At 35.8% G+C, this 22758-nt stretch overlaps 2 protein-coding genes across 4 annotated transcripts; one reads left to right on the forward strand and one right to left on the reverse strand.

Moving 5' to 3' along the window:
* Nucleotides 1-237: 237 nt before the first annotated feature.
* LOC127107427 (ATPase family AAA domain-containing protein At1g05910) lies at nucleotides 238-9132 on the forward strand. Of its 2 annotated transcripts, none has more exons than XM_051044705.1 (11): nucleotides 238-398; nucleotides 1301-1594; nucleotides 3246-3347; nucleotides 3439-5259; nucleotides 5347-5535; nucleotides 5675-5817; nucleotides 6543-6788; nucleotides 6893-7079; nucleotides 7288-7353; nucleotides 7458-7707; nucleotides 8364-9132. In XM_051044705.1, the coding sequence occupies exons 2-11, from the start codon at nucleotides 1364-1366 to the stop codon at nucleotides 8741-8743; spliced, it is 3615 nt and encodes a 1204-aa protein (XP_050900662.1). In that variant the 5' UTR covers nucleotides 238-398; nucleotides 1301-1363; the 3' UTR covers nucleotides 8744-9132. The 2 variants fall into 2 exon arrangements, with proteins under 2 accessions (XP_050900662.1, XP_050900663.1); XM_051044706.1 differs by having other exon boundaries at nucleotides 8367-9132.
* A 305-nt stretch (nucleotides 9133-9437) lies between these two features.
* LOC127107428 (uncharacterized) lies at nucleotides 9438-17586 on the reverse strand. Of its 2 annotated transcripts, none has more exons than XM_051044707.1 (11): nucleotides 17287-17586; nucleotides 16840-16994; nucleotides 15498-16023; nucleotides 14926-15076; nucleotides 14228-14338; nucleotides 13559-13784; nucleotides 12956-13198; nucleotides 12534-12603; nucleotides 10953-11095; nucleotides 10648-10714; nucleotides 9438-9864 (listed from the first exon to the last, which is right to left on the reverse strand). In XM_051044707.1, exons 2-10 carry the CDS (start codon nucleotides 16984-16986, stop codon nucleotides 10691-10693), a joined length of 1641 nt encoding a protein of 546 aa, XP_050900664.1. In that variant the 5' UTR covers nucleotides 16987-16994; nucleotides 17287-17586; the 3' UTR covers nucleotides 9438-9864; nucleotides 10648-10690. The 2 variants fall into 2 exon arrangements, with proteins under 2 accessions (XP_050900664.1, XP_050900665.1); XM_051044708.1 differs by having other exon boundaries at nucleotides 15498-16035; nucleotides 17287-17527.
* Between the last annotated feature and the right edge of the window lie 5172 nt (nucleotides 17587-22758).

Genomic DNA, 22758 nt, shown 5'->3' on the forward strand with positions numbered 1-22758 from the left:
GATAAAGAAAATTAGAGAGGATCTTAACCCGAATCTTGAATTGTGAAAGCGAAAATATTTTGGTAAAATGACTAAAATCATTTAATATGAGAGAAGTGTATGAAATAAATTTAGACGGTGTATGTAGTAATCTCCTTGAATGTTTGAGTTTCCCAACGGCCCAAAACTGAGCGGGTCATGCATAATGGATCGAGTTACGGATCCGGGTTGTACTACAGTAGAGAAAATATATGTGAAAGAAGAAGAGAAAAATAAACAAAAGCAGAGAAAAACCAGAACACACAGAGAAAGGGTTTTGGTTTAGTCTCTGAAAAACTCATTACTCATTCTCCTCTCTCCGCTAAACCCTTTCCGAAACCCTAACCTCATTCATTCATTCATTCACTCCTCGCGATCAGGTTTTCACTTTTAATTTTTTCTCTCATCGTTTCTTCATCGTTTTCCGTTTCCAATAAACTGAACTGAACTTAATGGAATGGACTTAGTTTTATGAACTTCATCATGTAATGGATTTAAGGGATTTTGTCTTCAACTTCATTATTGTTCTTGTCTTCATTCGCTTTACTCCTCCTATTGCAAATCTTTATTTATTTATTTGTTTTTTTTTTTAATTTTTTAATTTGTTTTTTTGTATGAGAAATGTGGTGTATGTTTGTTTCTAGGTTGGTTTCTTGTATGCATGTTGGAATCTGTAACTTGTAGCTATGTTAAATGTTGTGCCCTAATTTGAGAATGGAGTTCCTGGTTTTAGTTTTGGCTTCTTTGTTCCCTTAAGATTTGCACTTTGACAGAAAGTATCAAATTATAGTTTTAAAATTTCATTATTATACATGTTGAAAAGGTTTTGAATTACGGTTGCGATTTCGGTCGGTACAGTTGTTGTCCGTTTGTTCTTTATCGCTAAAACGGTGAATAACGGTATCGATAAAACCTTGAGCATGTGATTTGTGCTTACTTTCACTGGACTTATAATAAGTTCCGTAGAACATGAATACGTCATGATTGTAGGATAAATGTTTGAAATGTTACTCTGCAAGTGGGAAAGGCTTTTGTCAATGTCATCGTCATTGTTGTCTTTCTTGTTTTTGTTTCGTCGTCTAGTTATGTTTCAAAATGTTTTTGCATGAATCTTTGGTGAAGTTTCTACTTGGTATTTGTTATGCAGTTAAGCATGAGCTTGCATAGAAATATACAATTACCTATCGATTGTTGTTTTTAGTGAAGTTCTTGATATTTTATGGTACTTTACTGTATGAGTTTTGTGAAAATTTAACTGTAGTAGACTCTGCTCTCTATGCAGGTGTAACTGACTGAAATATGCTGATCATGTGATTTTTTAAATCACAAAACTTAGCATTCTTTCATGTATCCCAAACGTTCTAGCCAGGATGATCCTGTTTCTGGGCCAGTACGCACAAGTGATAGGATTAAAACAAGGCCACCAGGTTATAACCGCGCACCATTCTTGTATTACAACTCAAATCTTAGGCGCCCCAGGAAAAACAAGAATAAGACGAGAACAGCAGCTTCACAGATTGCTAAGATGCTGCGTCCAGGTCCAGGGAATCGGAAAGCACACGATTCAAATGCTAATGTAAGTGCCTGCATCTTAAATATGTTCAAAAAGCATAATTGCTCAGAATATCATTATTTTATTCATTAAGTGCATGGTTTTATTCTTAAATAGCCTCGACTATAAGGCATGATGTCATGTCATGCATTTCCCCCCTCTAAGTTACTTTGGAGATATATGGATATCTATGGAATTATTAAGAACATTTATAATTTGTCAAAACTTATTTATATTCCTTGTGTCAGTTTAACCTTGTCGTATTGCAAGTTGCCTAGTGGGCCGAGTCTATTGTGAAAGAACTATATCATAAAGAACTATACCTGTTGGTTCCTTAGTTTCAGATCACATTTTTAGCCAATGTAAAACTCGGTGAATCTTTTATTTAGGGATCAATAACTGGGTTTCCATATCTCTTAAAATTTCTCCTGTTTTTTGTAAACCCTAATGACAGAGTAGCCAATGGACCTATTTTTTTATAAGATAACTTTGCTGCTTTTCGCAGTCTTCATTTGTTTAACTATTAGCTGTTATTTTCTGATGCAACTCCTTATTATTCATGTAAATCCACGTTCTATTTTCTGACTCATAGCCCTCCAGTTCAGAATGTTTCTTTACGTCTCATTATTGCATATGTTAAAGTTTCCACCAAGGCTAATATAGACATTTATTTGGGCAATGGTAATTGTTAGAACAGAATCAGCACAAATGATCTACCTGAATATTTGTAGGCCTCAAAATGATGCTTTTCTTTATGTTTAGGTTATTTCCAAGTTTTGGGGGGAAATGACAATCTTTGCTTCATGAAGTTGCTTTTCTACTTTGGAGTTAGCACAATTGCACTTCAATATTTTTCTTATTTGTTCTTTTATTCTGAAAGAGCATTGGTGGGGGTGGGTTTGAATGCCATCACACACAATGTTTATCTGCACCTAGTGGTGTAAGTTTGGGTTTTAATTGTTTGTGTGTATGTAGAATAGATGGTTGAAAATAGACTTCGGTGGTTTGGGCATATAGAGAGAAGACCTGGAGATTCTGTGGTAAGGAGAATAGATCATTTGAAGAGGAGTCAAATAGTTAGAGGTAGAGGAAGACCTAAGAAAACTATAAGAGAAGTTATTAAGAAAGATCTTGAGATTAACAATTTGGATAAAAGCATGGTCCTAGATCGAACATTATAGAACATTATGGCAGAAGTTGATCCATATAGCTGATCCCGCTTGGTTGTTGTTGTGTATGTCCTGAAGTGAACTATACATGCAAATTATTGTCTTCATATGATGCATATGACTGAGTTGTGAGGTTATGGATGTTTGCTGGCTATTGACTCGCATGAAGATCATCAACCTCTGCTTTCTTCGATAACAGTAGATCTCTCTTCATTTCTCTGTTTCATCCTCTGTCGGCATCTTTGAAGGATGTGATGTGACTAGTTGTTTTTGATGAATTGGTGTAATTATATTTCTAATTGCAAAGACTTCAAAAAGCAAGCTGAATGTGTAATGTCAGATTAAATTATTTTTCTAATATTGTACTTCTGTGTGTATTTCTCTTTCGTATCTGCTTATAATCATGTCATTTGCTTAAGTTGATCAGATGTTAACACCAATTCTTTCAGTTTTGTTATGTTGGATGTTTTAAATCCCTGAGATGTGTTATCTGTGTTTCTATTCAGTCTGGCTCGGCCAACCTTCGGCGCTCAACTAGGGAGAGAAGGATTAATGTAAATCTTCGGGAGTTTGCAGACAGCTCTGGATCCGAGGATGCAGACTTAATGGTGAGTTTTTGTACTCTATTAAATATAAAGATTGGGTTATAAAGCGTGAAATATCTGTAATTATGGCTTAATGTATGTAGCCGTGTTTCAGCGTCGTACATATCGACCATTAAGAAACCAGATTAGCAACAGTGTCAGCCGGGATGATGTAGTATCTTCTAAGCGCAAGCGTGCAGTGGATACTAAACCAGCACCTCGACGGGAAGGTCTAAGGCCTCGTCGATCGAAGGCTGCTGGTAGTGAAAGATTAATTTCAGAATCAGATGATGGTCAAGACCTTTCAGAGGAGAAGGTTGAACAAGATGAAACAGAAAATGGAGATGATGTTGAGGAAAATGATGCAGAAGATGGTCATGAGAGGGAGGGAGATGCTGAGGGTGAAGATGAAGGCGAGGATGAAGGTGACGAGGATGGCGATGATGAAGACGGTGAAGAGGAGCAGGATGGAAGAAGGCGTTACGATCTTCGAAATCGTGCAGATGTCCGCAGATTCTCTATGGAGGAAGGGAAGACGCGGCCAAGGTCTCCTCGAAGAGTGTTACATCAAGGTATGGGAACCAAGGTCAGCAGGGATGTAAGGAAGGGTGGATCACGTGTTCACAAGCGCCACCGCTTAACTAGGCCTGAAGATTCGGATGACTCCCTTCTTGTGGATGAGTTGGACCAAGGCCCTGCTATTCCGTGGGGGCGAGGTGGTGGCAGATCTGGCCCGCCTTTTCTTTTTGGGGGCCTAGACACGCATGGAACAACAGCTTGGGGATTAAACCTTGCTGCCTCGGGTTGGGGTCATCAGGGCGATGCTTTTGCGACTCTAACTTCAGGGATTCAAACTGCTGGTCCAAGCTCTAAAGGAGGGGCAGATATCCAACCCTTGCAGATTGATGATAGTGTGAGTTTTGATGATATAGGTGGGCTCTCTGAATACATTGATGCTCTAAAGGAAATGGTTTTCTTTCCATTGTTGTATCCAGATTTTTTTGCAAGTTACCATATAACTCCACCTAGGGGGGTGTTGTTATGTGGCCCCCCTGGCACGGGAAAAACATTAATTGCAAGAGCTTTGGCTTGCTCTGCTTCAAAAGCTGGTCAGAAGGTTAGCTTTTACATGCGCAAAGGAGCAGATGTGCTAAGCAAGTGGGTAGGTGAGGCTGAAAGACAACTGAAACTACTTTTTGAGGAAGCACAAAGGAATCAACCTTCTATCATCTTCTTTGACGAAATTGATGGACTTGCACCCGTGAGATCTAGCAAGCAAGAACAAATTCACAATTCCATTGTGTCCACATTGCTTGCTTTGATGGATGGTCTTGATTCTCGTGGACAAGTTGTTTTAATAGGTGCTACCAACAGGATTGATGCTATTGATGGAGCCTTGCGACGTCCTGGCAGATTTGATCGTGAATTTAACTTTCCCTTACCTGGTTGTGAGGCACGTGCTGAAATATTAAATATTCATACTCGTAAGTGGAAACATCCTCCTCCAGAGGAACTGAAAAAGGAACTTGCAGCTAGTTGTGTAGGTTACTGTGGTGCTGACCTAAAGGCTCTCTGTACTGAAGCTGCCATTCGTGCTTTCCGTGAAAAATACCCACAGGTTTATACAAGTGATGACAAATTTCTCATCGATGTTGATTCTATCAGAGTAGAAAAGTGTCATTTTATTGAAGCAATGTCTACAATTACTCCTGCTGCTCATAGAGGAGCTACTGTGCACTCTAGGCCATTGTCACTTGTAGTTCAACCATGTCTTCAGAGATATCTGGAGAAAGCCATGAGTACTATATCTGATATTTTCCCTCCAGTATCTGTTGCATCAGAATTAACCAAACTTTCCATGCTTTCGTACGGGTCTGCAATTCCACTTGTATATCGACCTAGGCTTCTACTTTGTGGTGGTGAAGGCACAGGGCTGGTAATTATTTTGGAACCTTTTTATATTACTGAAGTTATGCTTTAAAATAACTGAAGACTGAATATACTTACTGCTCTAGTGTAACAGGATCATCTTGGGCCTGCGGTTTTACATGAACTGGAAAAATTTCCTGTGCATTCATTAGGACTTCCATCTCTTCTGTCAGATCCCAGTGCGAAGACACCGGAGGAGGCATTGGTACATATATTTGGTGAAGCTAGAAGAACGACACCATCAATTCTCTACTTACCACAATTTGATGTTTGGTGGGAAACTGTGAGTACATATCTTAATTATCTGTAGATGTGCTCTAAATGAACTAATCTGCAGGCTCAAAATTTATATTTCATTCCATAATTATTGTATTGCTTCTTTATTGTGGCCACTAAATTTGATTGGCTTACTAATCATGCAGGCTCATGAACAGCTCAGAGCCGTTCTCCTGACTATGCTAGAAGAATTGCCATCTGACTTACCTATCTTACTTCTTGGTACATCCTCAGTTGCACTTGCTGATGTTGATGAAGTGCCTACTTCAGTTTTCCCTCATCGCTCAGTGTACGATTATCTAAATTACAGGAATTCTTTGATTTGAGTTCTTCAAGATTTCCTTTTAATAGAAGCACTCTGGATGTACACAATTATTTTTTTCTTTCTAAATGGATGGTTGTGTATGGGGAAAACTAGTAATGGGGTTCCTTGAGAAATCATCTTTTTTATATAGAAAAGAAAACATTTAAGTTTTGCTGATAGTAAGTTTTGCCGTTCATACATCACTATCAAATGCATTTCAGATGCTTTAGCAAGGGGTGTAAATCACATCATTTCAAATACCATTGCTTCTTATATTTGGTTTTTATTCCCACAAGTATTTCAATAACCATTTGTTCAAAAAACTAAGGCAGTAAGGCTAAATGAATACTTCCTCCGTCCCTAAATGTAGGTACCTCTCAACAAAAATTGGGGGTATTAGTAAAAGTTATAGGAGTAATAAATTTGTTTGAATTATATGTTAGTTTCATATATTTGCCCCAATAATTATTAATATCATAAGAGAGAGAAAATGTATTTACATTTTCCAGTGATATATTAAATAAGGACATTTTTGTAAAGTCATTAATGCGTGTGGAGATATGTAAAAGGTCAAAGAATTTTTTGTTAAGGGTCTTATAATTGGACGAAGGGAGTTATAGTTTGTTATTTATCTTTTATAACTTGAAAAGCATTATGCCTAGGATTTTGTTTCTGATTACACATGTTCACCGTCTCCCCCTTTTGAACAGTTATCAAGTGAACATGCCATCTACCGAAGATAGGACCTTGTTTTTTAATCGTTTAATAGAAGCTGCTATGTCGATATTGTTGGAGCGAATCAGCAACAAATCCCAGGATACAGGAAGCCGTTCTGAACTTCCTAGGGCGCCAAAATTGGCGAGTGGCCCAAAGGCATCTGAGCTAAAAGCAAAGGTTGAAGCTGAGCAGCATGCACTTCGAAGATTGCGAATGTGCCTTAGAGATGTTTGCAACCGGTAGGTTAACCCGTGCTTGATGTACAATTGTTATCAGCACTCGGATTATTGCCACCTTTATTAAGTTCATGCTGCCTCTCTCTCATGTTGTGTTCCTACTGCAGGATATTGTATGACAAACGGTTTAATGCCTTCCATTTTCCAGTCTCAGATGAAGATGCGCCTAATTATCGCTCAATTATACAGAACCCAATGGACATTGCTACTATCTTGCAGCATGTAGATAACAGCAACTATATTACATGTGCAGCATTCCTGCAGGACATTGATCTTATTGTTTCCAATGCCAAGGCAAGCATCTTGTACCTCGAGTTCTATTGTTGATATGATTGGGTCATGTATATATCTGTGGGTAATGGAGGATGCGTGATCATTTATATTGTTTTAACCAAGTTCAATCAGTGCTGAAATAAATTTGTTGGAAGTGCTTCACACAATACTTTCAAAATTTAAACCACGGTCTCTAGTTTTGATCCTTTTATGTATGAATGTAATTCAGGCTTACAATGGAGATGACTACAATGGCACTAGGATTGTCAGTAGAGCTTGTGAGCTCCGTGATACGGTACTTCAACTTTCTCTAAGTTTTACATTGCCGTTTTGTTTAGATGTCAACTATTGTCTGGAAAATGCACTTTATCTTGCTCTTTTCTTTCGTTACTTATTCAGGTGCATGGGATGCTCTCTCAAATGGATCCAGCACTGGTTGCATTTTGTGACAAGGTTGCTAGCCAAGGTGGCCCAGTTCATTTGCCTGAGGAATTAGGGGATTCTACGTTCCCCGCTGTTCCTGTTGTACAGCTGGGTACCACTACTAGAACTAGTGCTCGACTTCGTCATGTCCAACCAGAGGTTAACATGGATCAGGGTTACGAAGTATTGAAGCGGACTAAGAAGATCGGTGATGCTGTACATACAGGTATAAGTGCCTTTACAGTTGCTGTTTGAATTTGTTCTCAATGTCAAATGGTTGTAATGCAAATGTTTATGTGATTCATATACACAACTGGTATTTCTGTTCTGATATCGGGATTCTGAAACATTTGGAAGTCATTCTACATTCCTAACTAACAAAAGCAATAACAGAGGATGACTGTCGATGTTTTAACTTTTAACCGGGATTCTGAAACATTTGGAAGTTATCCTACATTCCTAACTAACAAAAGCAATGACAGAGGATGACCGTGGATGTTTTAACTTTTAACCGGGATTCTGAAACATTTGGAAGTTATCCTACATTCCTAACTAACAAAAGCAATGACAGAGGATGACCGTGGATGTTTTAACTTTTAACCGTAACTGTTCTTTTGTCATAAGCATGGACTGAGGCATGATAATCACATATGGTAATGTTGCGTTGCGTCTTTGAAAATTGTGGAATCTCTATACTTAATCAAATCCTTTCATATTGGTGTTGTTGCTCTATATGCTTAGTTATACTTGCAAACACAATGATATTTGTTCTGCTTTATATGAATGGTTATGCTTATAAGCCATATGATTGCTATTTGATTTCCAAGATATATTCTGGATCAAATGCTGATTTTAATCTTAATTAAAAAATGGGTTTTACAGCAGAAAGCAAATCACAAGATTCAATACCAGTAAAGTCCTCTCAGGAGCAGCATCAGGCACATGACGAGGATTCTGAAAGAATAGAACCTGAAGCAATTGATGGAGATTTGCTTGGATCTTGTACAAATAACCTTGCTGATGGTAGCAGCCTTCATGATATCACAATGCAAGATGGTGAATTTTCAAGACAGGTCGAGTCTGTTAAGCAGCATTTCGTTAAGCGCAGTGAAAAATACAGCATCCCACAACTTGAAAGGCTTTACACAAGAATCATGAAGGGTGTGTTTGAAACCAAAGATAAAGGAATGAATCATGATGACCTCAAGAATTCGGTTTTGGGGTTTTTGTTGAAATTTGTAGAGGATGATGCGAATTTCTGACAACTGAGTTTTCCCTTATCCTTCCATATGATTTAGAAAAGGAAAGATTTTTACTGTAAATTCGGGATTTTTTTAATTTCAATTCAATGTTATTTGATTGAGCATTGGAGTTCCTCTTTTTCCCTGAGACAGAAAGGTCCAAACCGATGTACAGAGGAGTAAGCATTTATTCTTTCTATATATTCCGTGAGATTGTAATTTTAGATTGTCATGATTAAATGTTTTAGTTTATGCTAACGTACTCAAGCTAAAGTTAGCTAGAGCTTAGAAATTTCAGCTAGAGGGAATGAACACTTTTAATTGTTCTTGTGGCTTAGTCCATAAACAACCTGCAAAAACTATTCAATGTTACATTTTACTTTGATGTAATTACAATGACTTTTGTCAAATTTCTTGTTGTGTTCGTTAAAACTTAAAATATACCATGCTATAGATGATTTGCCTTGAGTTTGTAATAAGCTTTTCTTAGTTTCAAACATTATGAAATATACTCATTTATACTCATAGTTTTACTCACAATTTTAAATTTGAATTGAAAAAGAGATTGGTTGTACTATCTTATCGTTTTAACTCTTCCAACCCTGTAATTCTCTATTCTCTTTTCCTTCCCTTTGTATTCTGAAGGTTTCTAAGTTGTATTGTTGTAATATTTAGCAGTAAAAATCTATCCAAACCATGCAAGATAATAGCTGTATGAAGTTAATACCAAGTTAATTTTTCCATGAATGAACTGAACATACACAGTCATGCTAACAAGAACGGGTGTTAATCCTATCTAATCTAGAGTCGCTATGAGTTTTAGTATGCCACACAAGCAATCGACTCAGTGTACTGCATAATGTATTCAAATACATATTGGTTGACAACATGACCTCTCACATGGTTATTATTTAGTCCACATAATACAGCCACATGAACATGCAGTTTTCTTCATTTGTAAATATTCTACACCACTGGGAAAAGAAAAACCAAGAACCACTACAGAAACATGCATTTCTATGCTTCCAACATTGCTTGGTTAATTCACTCATATTAGCAGCAGCCGATTCTCTCGCTTCGACAGGAGTGAAACACATGTTACCCTCATCCGAACCTTAATAGTACATTAGCTAGGAATCCACCTTCAAAAAGAAACATCAATCAAATGAAATTATGACGCAGATCAGGACACCAAATATAATATTCTCTCAGCAGAGACATCAGTAAACTAAGTCATTTTTAGTATCATTGACAACATTCGCTATAACATCATCTAGATCCTGAAAAAATGTAGTTTTAATTATAGACACCAAGGTAAATAGAAAGCGAATGGAATGAAAACCACTATATCTCATTGAATATAATTAAAACGAATGTTGTTAATAATGCAATACTTGATTTATGAGGAGAATTTAAGCTGTTCATGGATTCTACATCTAGATTAAAGACGACGAATAAAAAGTTGATCCAGCCGCTACACATTTGATGAGTTTAGCAAGAGAATTTATTTATGTAAAACCAAACTTAGACAATTTTATAAGTTGTTAACGAAATTCAAATAGGTGATTGATCTCGTTCCATAGATGGTTAATGGGTATAAAAACTCATTAACTACTGGTGTAACTTCATCAACCACAATTTAAATGCAGTTAACCATTACATTACATGTAGATTTGAACACATGAAAATTGTGGTAACCATAATTTTCGGGTTTTCAGTTACATGTAGATTTGAAACATGAAAATTATGGTTAATGAAGTTACTGTAATGGTTAATGAGATTTGGTACCTAGTATATCCATTAACCAAACATAATTAACCACCTATGTGAACTACGTTAACCACAGTTAGATTATGTCGCATACAATATTCAATTTTTTTTGTTCAAATAATAACTGTTTTAGCAATGATAATAACTTTTTTAACCTCTGATTAAGATGGATGATAAGTTGGTAGGACCGAACTGTTTTCATTGCATAACACGATCTAGATCCTGCAAGATCAAAGGAGTTAGTAGTTGTTTTCAATGAAGATGAAGGAGATGATTGACATGTAATGTCCAATAAGTCACGTTTTTGTATGTTTGTGGAATAAGTTGCATGTTTCTTTAGATGGATTCTAGCATGTTTTTCGTAATACAATAAATTACTCAAAATATTTTTAAAAAATCAAGTTTAGCTTAGTCATAAAAAATTCAAATACAAAACTAGCAAGTAAATGGAATATCTTGCCTGGCATGAACTTTGCAGCTCTGACAAATCTCTCTTACGAGGGAAGCTTTGTTGTCCACCCATGCCTTCTTGATTTGTTACAGATACATCGTTACATCCTTCCATAATGCATTCTATCATCGATTCATAGTCATCTTTCCCATCTACACATGTCAACAAGACACAATAAAACAAATACCTATTCATCTTTCACTTAGAGAAAAGAGGCCTCTGAGTTAGAGAGTGGGTTAGTATGAAGAACGAACTAACGGTTGTCAGTTAGTTGTGTCTGCTAGTGCTTCTTTGGCCAACTTTTGAACCTTCAGTTATTTCATAAGAATTTTTTCTGGTCTCCCAAAACCATACCCTCAAAGGTCCTTTGTTTTTCACTCTATAATAGGCACCACCCATATCCCCCAAAAAGAAAATTATGCTAGTTGTTTACGAGAACTCAACTCCACAAATTGTCCATGAAAAAAAAGCAATGTGGAGTTTATTGAACCAATGCCTTACTTGATAACAGAAGCACTACCTTTTTATATATTCTATTAACATGAAAATACAACCTTGGTCTTTATATAGACCCAAAGATTTCTGCTTTTCTAGAAAATGAAAACAAATAGATTCTATTAATAAGTTAGTGGAAAGACAAAGAGTCTGTTGTAGTTGGAAGGCCAAGAGATAGTGGCTTATTAATAGTATCTATTTGTTTTAATTTCCTAAAATAGCAGAAATATTTGGGTCTATATAAAAATCAAGGTTGTATTTTCATGTTAACAGAATATATAAAAAGGTAGTGCTTCTGTTATCAAATTGGCATCAGAGCTAATGGCAAACGTGATGAGTTAAATGCCACTGCCGCGACTAACGAAGTCAAATTACGAAAACTGGAGTATCCAAATGAAAGCTCTTCTTGGATCTCTAGATATGTGGGAGGTGACCAAAGATGGGTTTGAAGAACCAACAGACACTACGCGTCTCTTATATCCCGTAGTGTCTGTTGGTTCTTCAAACCCATCTTTGGTCACCTCCGACGTATCTAGAGATCCAAGAAGAGCTTTCATTTGGATACTCCAGTTTTCGTAATTTGACTTCGTTAGTCGCGGCAGTGGCATTTGACTCATCACGATTGCCATTAACTCTGATACCAATTTGATAAAAGAAGCACTACCCTTTTATATATTCTGTTAACATGAAAATACAACCTTGGTCTTTATATAGACCCAAAGATTTCTTCTATTCTAGAAAATTAAAACAAATAGATACTATTAATAAGCCACTATCTCTTGGCCTTCTAACTACATCAGACTCTTTGTCTTTCCACTAACTTATTAACAGAAACCACTTAATATAACATTAAAGTTTATTCAACATTACTAATTCCACAGGTTATAATTGCAAACTAGGGAAAAGTGTGTATTAGAAGCCAATAACCAATGCCTAAACTATCATCAGATCCATTTGTGTTCGAAACAGAAAACAAAAACTATCATAGAATCAACAAACAGAGGATAAACCCCAAAAAGCACTATAAAGGGAGATTGACAGAATAATCAACCTGAGAATCAAAACAAAGAACAATTCAGTGAAAAGAAAACATACCAGTTATCATTCTCTGAATCTTTTCATCACAACTAGCGATCTCGTCATCAATTTTGTGTTGCTGAAGGGCCTGAATGGCGTAAATAAGTCTAAGATGAGTGCAAATATAGTTTTCTTGGCATTCAAAAGTAGCAATAAGAAGTTAATTTCAAAATTAAGTTAAACTAAAACCAATAATTTATGACCAAGGGGGCAGTCAATGGGTGAAAGAAGCAAAATAATACTGTAATGGTTCAAAGAAAATTGACTATAAAACATTTCAACAATGCACCCTCTCACTATTTCTTCCTTTTGTTTTTATCTCACTAACTTTCCAAAACAAAGTATATTTGTATTTAGGTGCAAATGCAGAGCTACTGAAATGAGTCGAGTATATAGCATTATTGTCATTAGAAAGAAAAAAGTAATGCAAGAAATTTTACCAGCTCATTCCTCTTTCGTATTAGAGAAGATATGGCAGTTCGCGACAGTGTCTTTTTAGAATCGTGACGACTTTGGAGCTTCTTTGTATCTGAGTTAGAATTATTTAAACTTTGAGTACATGCATCTGTTGTTTCTTTTTCATACGAGGTATTTGGACTATTGGCACAAAGCTTGCCGCAAGAAACAATATTGGTGGTTCCACCTCCATTGACGATCATATTTGTCGAATCAACCTTCATAGCCTGCCAAATCAATGATGGGAAGATGTAATAAACAAGTGAATAAAACATGGATGGGCAGAAAACTATTTCTTGATCAGAAACACAATTATGACGATCCTTTGACACCTTTACAAAGGTCAATTTAACTGAAGTTGTTTAATAGTATATGAAATCTATCGCAGAACGTTTCGATTGAAGTGTAGAAAACCAAGATGAAGTTCAATCTGAAGGAGGAATCTTTTGGATGCATATAAAGGGCAGCGTTGGTATTATAAATTTTTTGGGTACATATTGTAAAATCCCTCCCATATAAACAGTCCTAGATTACAATATTAAACATGACAATATTTTTCATATTACTTTCTACAAATAGTCCCAGACCTGAATAGCACTAGCAGAGCCATTGGAGTTAAAATGCTCAGATGCATTGTTTTTTTCTTGATCTTCACTAACTTGTATAGTTTTGGTGATGTTTTGTCGCTTTTCTCTATTTTGAGTTGGATAAATTGAAGATCCGTTGACATCCATTTCACGGGCCTCCTTGATGAAATTGCATGGACTGGGAGAACAGCTTTCATTGTTCACTTTCTGCTCCAGCGATTCTTTTCTGCCAAGGTAAAAAATATTACACAAATAGTTAGCCACAATATATTACAAATGGTTGTCAGAAAATATAACAGTATGTTATGGCTTTGAGAAAGACAATAAATGGAACCATACAAGTGAAACTCTAAAAGCAAAAGGGGTTCATTGATATTCAAGATTCTCACACATCAACCTTCCTTTAAAGCTTGCATAATTCTGAGCAAAAATAAACGTTTACACTAATGAATCTCTTCAAATATTGTAGGGATCAAGGCTTGGGAACGCAAGAGCCAAAAACTTTTCAAATAAATGAGGTAGATAGCAAAACCCACAATATGTAATTAAGAATGTAAAGGCACCAAAATAGAATCATGTCCTAGGTACCATGATATTAGTGTTTTAGAAATGCATATATATTATAATGGTTCAGACATTCTAAACCGGTATAAGGAGAAGCGCGCCAACCTAGAAATGCACTGTGTGATTATTTCAGAATAAGGAAGCACATGGAAGTAAGCCACAGCTGGAGTGATCGTCCAACTGCTAGAACCCTTTTTGACCAAAGGACCCTGCAAGCTATGCAAAAGAAGACAGAAATGTTATTCAGAAGCAAATGCTAAGTTTATTAAGTATCAATTTTACTTCTTTATGCTGATCAGATAATTTCAAAGTATAGGGACAAACATCTAAGAATTAAATCCAGATAACCAACTAATACTTCAGGGTACACATAATGTACATCCCTAATTACAGTAAACGTCATCCTATAATGATCTCTAAAATACACATTCACAATAAGATTGTAACTTTCTGGCTAAAAATCCTGTCTATCCAAAATCTTTGTGCAAATTTATTTTTAAAAAAAATCAAAATGAAAGGTTAATATGTCATTAATTCTCAAAGACATAATAAAAATAAAACTAGTTCATAACTTGATTTAGTAGTAGCTAGAACGTGACATTAATGAGTAGTTTGAACACAACTATTGTACACAAATATATTTGATTCCACAAAAAAAAAATACTCCACTTTAATGGCCAACAGAAATAGGCATTAATGCCATTATTTTATCAATGGGAAAAATGGTGACATTAATGCCATTCACCCTAGAGAATTGAATTAAGTATTCATCCAGTAGCAAATCGATAACAACTAAAACGAACCTTTCAATTACATCTTTGAGAGGAACTTTAATAATTTCCTGATTGATTGACTGGGAGCACTGCATTATAAAAAAGCGAGAAGCCGCCTTCTCTTTGTTTTGGGAATAGGCAGTGTAGCTTTCCAAAAGCATAATATCAGTGTTATTGATACCTGGGTCGCATTACATGAATCATGAGTTAGACATCTTATTAGTATTGATATTATGTTATTAGGCAGCAGTTACTATTAGACGGTTATTGAATAAATAGGGAAATTAAACAAAAAACCAATAGGCAATTGATTGGGACTATATTGGTTGGGAGATACCAAAGTGGGAAGGACAGATCAAAGTGTTGAAAAAATAATAACCTCAAATAGATTTGAACAAAAACCCTATGTATACATCATGATGAGTAATAATAATGCCCCTTATTGACATCATCTCTTGTTAAATAAACTGGAAGTGGAAAATCTTGGAAAATATGAATGTCCTTTGATTTGTGATGCCAATTTATGCATAAACACAAGCTTAAAATTAAACTACAGCAGTTGCAAAGCCATGGAGATCTTTCCCATTGACAAGAATGATTACCTGTGGCTTCCTTTACAGCAGAATACCCAATTTGTAGAAGTCCATCTTCGTCAACCTTTAAGTCCTCTTTTTTAGACTTTTTAACGACTCTTTTCCTTTTGTTTGTATTATTCATTTCTGGTGTAACTTCAGAATTTTGGCTGGAGGCATCTATACTTTTTTCAACCACAGACCATACCCCCTCGGTGATGGAACCAAACAGCAAAAAGCAGTTCTCCTTCTTGCCATCGATTAAAAGGATAGAAACTTTCGAAATGGGCCATCCCTCCATATTAGGAGCATTCTTTGATGCATCTAAACATTTACAGACATCACATGCATCCATGATCGCTTTTTCTGTTAATGATAGCTGCTTCTCCACATCAATAAGCTCTACTTCGTTAAAATTTTGCATGAATTGCATATATGCCAGTAAAGGTGGCCTTAGAACCACAACCAACTTGCAAAATTCGTTAAATGGCAGATATTCTAGTTCTGGATGTTGTTTCCTGTGGTAGTAGTTGTACAGTAAGACAGCAGAACGCACCTAAAAACCAACCTCAAAACACAGAACAATCAGTAACTAGAGAAGACAGTCATACGTATTCCTGTATATCTATAACAAATATGAATGCATATAAGACTTGTAATTTATAATGAAATGAGAACTTGGATATTTTTCTTTCATTTTTAGGTAGCTATACAAGAAAAGTTTTTAAAAGTAAGAACTTGTGTTTAAGTTACAACAATAAAGAAACTAAAATACATAAAATACAACTTTTGATCTGATCCTTCAAATTTGATGTTTTTAACAAGTTAATCCTTTAAGTTTTTCTTGTAACAAATTGGTCCTTTAAGTCATAAAATGTATGCATCATTACCCCCGTTTTCATCCAACTCCGTCAAAATGTGTTTACGTGGTTGTTTAAAGCTGAGGTGGCATGTCCAAATTCACCTCTCTCAAAGCAACTATTCATATGTGTATTATCCAATCTTGGCTTAAAATGAAACAGATTGATTACTTGATTAATGATGTTGGTGATGATATTTTATATCTGTCAAATTAGGTTTAAATTTAGAAAGAAGAAGAAGAAAAAAATGTGTAAACATTCATGTTTGGTGTCATAAGCACGTTTTAGACCTCTTATCTCAACATTAAATGACTACATAAGCACTTTCTATGCTCCTAGCAAGCAGGAAAAACATACAAAAATCTAACTATTACAACCTGTGCCATAACACGCAAAGAAAACCCTAAACATTTCCAAAATCCTCTTAACAAGGAATAAAACCAACAAAAAAGAGAAACAGTGAATCGTAAGCTAAATCTTCGAAGTAAAATCATCATAAAAAAAAAAAAAACCTGTTTAGCCATTGATTCCTGTTGAGAAGGTGTGGGATTATCTTTGACAGAAGATTTTTCTGGCAGTAATGGATCAACCAAATGTTGCAAAAATACCTCAATTGCATCCTCAGTTGGACACACATCTAATGAATCCACCATGTTCATGATTTTTTCTGGTATCAATTACATATACACATAAAAACCAAAAAAAAAACATTACTATTTGACCTAACAGCAATTCTCAAAAGAAATTAATCAAAAATAAATATAATAAACCAAAGAACAAATGCAAAAACTGCATACAAATAGAATTCACATTATCATCCTGGAAATTAAACACATAAAAACCAGTAATCAATTAATAAATAAAAAAACAGTTTTTGATTGAACATGAACGTATGATCCCAAAAACGAAACTTTAAGAGGCATAGATTTAAAAAAAAAGTGAGAGAAATAAAGGTTTACCTGAGAATTAGAAAGTTGAAGCAAAGTGTAAAGTTTGCACTTTTTCACCTTAAGCTTATCTGAAAATACTAAAAGAAATTAAAAATGAATAATTACGTTCGGATTTCAATGAGGGAATTTAAATCGATACTAGTAATAATGAAAGATTTGAGAGATTCTGATGCAAGTGTAGAGTGCAGTAGTAGTCAAAGTACTCAATTAAAAAAAACAGTATAGTATTGAGCAAAGAAGTGAAATATTGGAGGAGTACTTTTTGAACTTGTACTAGTATTATAGCTATTCATGATCATTGGTAGGTTTTTTTTTTTTAACTTTTCCTATTGATTATAGTGTTTTTTCTAATTCAGTGTAAGTTTTTTTTAGGTTTCAAATGTTTTTTTTTATTTTACTTTTAATCGGTGATGTGATGTCAATCACTTTTAAGAAAGATTCCCTCGGTTTTTAATTATAAATTGTTTATAAAACAAAAATTATACCATAGTATAAATCAGTTTATATTATCAATGAAATTAAAGATATGTTTTTATTATATCTTAAAAATTTATTATTATCTCTTCATTCAATTATATAAATTTTTCTACTCGATGTCATTAATAAAGATTAATTTTATAAAAATATTTATAATTTTTCATTTTTATACAATAATTATTATTTTTCTTAATACATGTAAAAAATTCAAAACGACTTATAATAAAAAATTGAGGTAGTAATAAGTTCAAAAATATCATGTTGTCACGTGGCCCAATAATTTCATAATAATGTGTAAAAATATATATGATTCAAATTCTCTCTTACTTACGTATTAGTACCCGAAGTATTATTGATTATCTTTTAAGTGACTTGGATGTTTGAATGTTAATTATGTAAGTCAGACTCCTTTATACAGCATTGGAAGATCAAGTTTGTTGCAACAAAGCATTATCTCATCATTGTATTGATTATTTCTAGTTTTGAACATTAATAGTTGTCATACCCCAAAAATTACCCATCATTTTTCCTATATAAAAAAAAAAAAAAAAAAAAAAAAAAAAAATTTAATTAATTAATTAATTAATTAATTAAATAATTAAAATAAATAAATAAATAAAATATAACAAATTATTTTGGACTTGGGTCTCCCTCATTCCAAGCCCATTACCCACGAAATTAGTCTATAAATACTGAAGTTTCAGTAGGGAAGTTACACTGGAGTTTACACTGGGAGATTCACTGGAGAAAGAAGGAAGAGAAGCAAAACACTCTGAGGTTTCCTTGGAACAAAACCTTGAGGAAAAAGAAAGAGAGAGAACAGAGAAGGACGGATAGAAACTTTGGCATAGGAACCCTGCCTACCCGGAGAATTCAGAGTAAAGAAACCCTGAAGGCAGCCCATCTGCACCGAAGCCATCGCCGTCCAATTCCCGCTGCCTAACTTATTCCGATACTACAAGTGGTCAATCCCTTCAACCTTGAATTGGCAAACAGGTTTGCGTATCTCTATTGTTTATACTTTCAATTGGCCATATCTACATATATAATGCATCATGATTAAATGTTGATATATAATTTGCTTTCGTATGGGAATTTAAATATGCCTGAATACCCTGAATGTTTGACCATGTTATTCCTGTGATAAAATGCCATAAAATTCAAAGTTCCTAACATGGGGCTGTTTTCAAATTCAAAATCCGTGGCCTTCGCTAGGCGAGGCAGAGGCGAACGAGACAGTACCTGATTCTTCTAGTCTGTTTTTTTTTATGTTTTTATCATAGCCATGCATTATTCATCCTATCCTATTTATTGTTGTGATATTTCTCCGGTGTAATCTTCGATTGCACCCTGATTTGGTGTTCTAACATGTTTCTTTTTTTGAGTTTCGTAAAGGTTCACATATCCCAGGAAAAGGTTATTGGCTAGGTATTCCACTTTATTTGTGGGATACCCTTGTGGAGTTTCACCCTAAATTAATTTTTAATGTATTAATTTCTAATGTATTAATTTTTTAATATATTATTTTTAATAATTTTAATGTGGAGTTTCATCCTAATTATATAATTAATTGTAAAACTTTGCCTTTGAATAAGTGATCTTGGACCTCTCTTTGTTGCCTTACGATTACGATATTACGGTCATGTCCCGCGAACGTGGGGATACCCTTAGCAAAGACCCTTCGGTTAAATCATCATAAAATAAATTATAGTCCCTCGGATGTTGCCTTCGAATATACAACTTTGTCCCTCGATGACCCTCTGATGTTGCCTACGGTTAAAAGATGATAGTCCCTTCGAATGCTAAGATATCCTCGTAACTGTTGCCTTCAATGACCTATCGATGACCCTACGATGACCCTTTTACATCCAAAGGATAAAACTACTTATTTCTCAATAATAAGGACAGTTTTACCCTCATAAGGATAGGAAATACTCATAAAGACCTTGGGTCGGTATAACTCTTAATTGCTGGCTCACAACCTAAAACATTTTTTCACACCTCACACCTTTCAAAATACCTTCAGAAAATCACCACTTGGTATACATTCATACTAGAATCATTACCGAGTTATATTTTTCTAAACAATTTCCAAAACTAAACGAGATAATCACTTTGTATACATTCATACAAGAATCCTTACAAAGTTAAATTCTCTTTTCAAAACAATTTTTCTAAACAATTCACAAACACTTTTTTTTCAGACAAAAATAATATAAGTGATCGAGCAATTAAGAGCCCATGGATAACCATGGATACAAAGGGTGCTAACACCTTCCCTTTGTATAATGTACCTCCCGAACCCAAAATCTAAATTAAGGTTTTTCCTGTTCTTTTCCACCTTTCCTTATTGGATAAAAGAAAAGTCGGTGGCGACTCTTGCTAACCGCGACATTGCGATTAAAACCACAAAAAAGTCCAGTTCACCGTATGACAGAACTGGCGACTCTGCTGGGGACCCTAAATATTTAAAAAGAGAGGTTACCTTAAAAACAAGATCACTTATTCAATTTGTCTGATCTATTTTTAAGGGATTGCTTGGGTATGTTATGCTTGAGTGAAAGATCCTACACCCGGATCTAGTGTACCTTAGGTAAGTAGCAAGAGATCATCGCGGCTGTCCGGCGTATACTGGAATGGTCAAAATGATGGCTACGGTTAATGTGGCACTTTGGATGTCCTGATGTTCCTCATGTTAGTTGAGGAAATATTTGGCATTCGCGTGGTGTCATAAAAGCATTAACCAGACCTTTAGAACCCTAATTGACTCATCCTGGCCATTAGAAAGTAGTGAGATAACTGGCTTCGGTTCCGACTGGAGTTGGTTGAGACTCGATACTACACTCTTTGAGATTGGACTTTAGGGAAGCTTCGGTCAACCACTTGGTGTTGCACTGAAGTGGACTTAAGGAAAGGTCAATGATTTGAGATCCTTCTAGAACCCAGTTACTATTCTAAGACAGGTTGAACCAACCAAACTTCAGTGGGGAGGGTATTTACCTATGGAACTCACGCAAGCCTTAAAACCTAGGAATGATTGTTGTGTGACTTGCTTGTGCTTGTTATTTATCTAACAACATGACATCATAACAACATAACATCATAACATCATGGCATTGTACTAACCATTTCAAGGATTTAGGGATTTAACTCTGCTAAAAAAAAAAAAAAAAAAACAAAAGCAAAAACAAAAGAGAAAAGAAAAAAAAAGCTCTTTTTGTTAGTTTATGCAAAGTTAAATCCCGAAAGTCCTTGAAAACATTTCATACATTGCATTGCATCGCATAACAGGTATTCTAAAGGATCAGTGTTCTCACGATTTTCCAATCAAACAGATTCCAGCAGATTCAAACAGATTGAACAATGGCTCTCGAACAAACTGTCAAAGATCTCCAGGCCCAGAATGCTCAATTCCAGGAAATGATGCTGAGCTTATCTAAGGGGCAGGAAGAACTGAAAGCTCTTTTGATGGAGAAGAAGAAGGACCAGAAACCTGTGGGTTACATCAACCCGGGGAGAAGGCTTAAGGGACAGGTTACAGGAGTCAAGATTAGAATTCCGAAGGATTCAGAAGAAGAGACCGAGAATGATTCGGAAGATGAGAATCCTAATCTCGTCAATTCTGAGGACGACGATGAAGATTATGAACATGAACAGTACTCTCCGAAGGATGATAAGTACAAGTTGCTGGAAGAACGTATGCTAGCTATGGAGGGGCAGAAAGTGCCCGGTCTGGATTTCGAAAACTTGGGTCTGGTCTCTGATGTGGTCATTCCCCGCAAATTCAAGGTTCCCATTTTCACTAAGTATGATGGTGCCTCTTGTCCTCAGATGCATCTAAGGGCTTATGTGAGAAAGATTCAGCCGCACACTACTGATAAGAAACTGTGGATCCATTTCTTCCAAGAGAGTCTGTCTGGCACACAGTTAGAGTGGTATTATCAGCTTGAGAGCTCTAACATCCGCACATGGACTGATTTAGCAACAGCTTTCTACAAGCACTACCAGTATAATTCTGAGTTAGCGCCTACTCGGCTACAGCTACAAAATATGACTATGGGCTCTAAAGAAAGTTTCAAAGAATATGCTCAAAAGTGGAGAGATTTGGCTGGCAGAGTCAAACCCCCTATGACTGATCGAGAGTTAGTGGACATGTTCATGGGTACACTGACTGGCCCATTCTATAGCCATCTACTGGGAAGTTCCTCGTCAGGTTTCACTGAACTTATCTTGACAGGTGAACGGGTTGAAAGCGGCATTCGAAGTGGAAAGATACAGGCAACTACTTCTGCAAGCACCAAAAAGTCCTATCAGGGAAAGAATGAATCAAATGCTGTGTACAGTGAGAGGAAGCATAACAAGAAGAATCGTGACCATACTATTGGGGCAGTTACAATTGCCGCACCGCCATCTCAGAACTTCCAACACAGACAAGACAGGTCGAGAAGACAGTTTACCAAGATCAATATGACTTTAACCCAAGCACTGCAGAGTATGTTAAAGGCCAATTTGATTACCCTCAGAGGCCCTCCTGCAAATCCCAACACTACTTCTCCTCGTTATAATCCCAACGCCAGGTGTGCCTATCACTCCGATAGCCCCAGGCATGATACGAATGATTGCTGGTTATTGAAGAACAAGATTCAGGATATGATCGACGCTGGAGAAATTGAATTTGATCCTCCGGCGACCCCCAATGTCATCACAGCACCTATGCCTAATCATGACCAGAATGTTAATGTTGTGGACGACAATTCTCACGTTACTGACGTTGCTGATTTAGCATCTCCTCTCCTGATCGTTAAGAAGAATTTATTGCAAGCTGGTTTATTTCCAGGTTGTGCTGAAGATTGCGATCTCTGTGTACTCCGACCCAATGATTGTTTGAAGTTGAAGAACGGCATTCAACGGATGATGGATGATCGTACAATTCTATTTGAAAGGGTTCCTAAGGTGGACAACTCTATTGAAGAGGTATCTGTGATTGCTAGGTCCAAAGCTCCA

This window comes from Lathyrus oleraceus, chromosome 7, assembly GCF_024323335.1.
Source record: "Lathyrus oleraceus cultivar Zhongwan6 chromosome 7, CAAS_Psat_ZW6_1.0, whole genome shotgun sequence".
Lineage (NCBI taxonomy): Eukaryota > Viridiplantae > Streptophyta > Magnoliopsida > Fabales > Fabaceae > Lathyrus > Lathyrus oleraceus.

Bases quoted from the DNA above. Each gene is read 5' to 3' on its own strand.
- LOC127107427 (XM_051044705.1), top strand. From the start codon at position 1,364: ATGTATCCCAAACGTTCTAGCCAGGATGATCCTGTTTCTGGGCCAGTA. The intron at 5,260-5,346 runs GTAATTATTTTG...CTAGTGTAACAG, and splicing joins GTGGTGAAGGCACAGGGCTG to GATCATCTTGGGCCTGCGGT. The intron at 5,818-6,542 runs GTACGATTATCT...CCTTTTGAACAG, and splicing joins GTTTTCCCTCATCGCTCAGT to TTATCAAGTGAACATGCCAT.
- LOC127107428 (XM_051044707.1), bottom strand. From the start codon at position 16,986: ATGAACATGGTGGATTCATTAGATGTGTGTCCAACTGAGGATGCAATT. The intron at 15,077-15,497 runs GTAATCATTCTT...AATGCGACCCAG, and splicing joins TGCTGTAAAGGAAGCCACAG to GTATCAATAACACTGATATT. The intron at 11,096-12,533 runs GTATGTTTTCTT...TGACATGTGTAG, and splicing joins GATTCAGAGAATGATAACTG to ATGGGAAAGATGACTATGAA.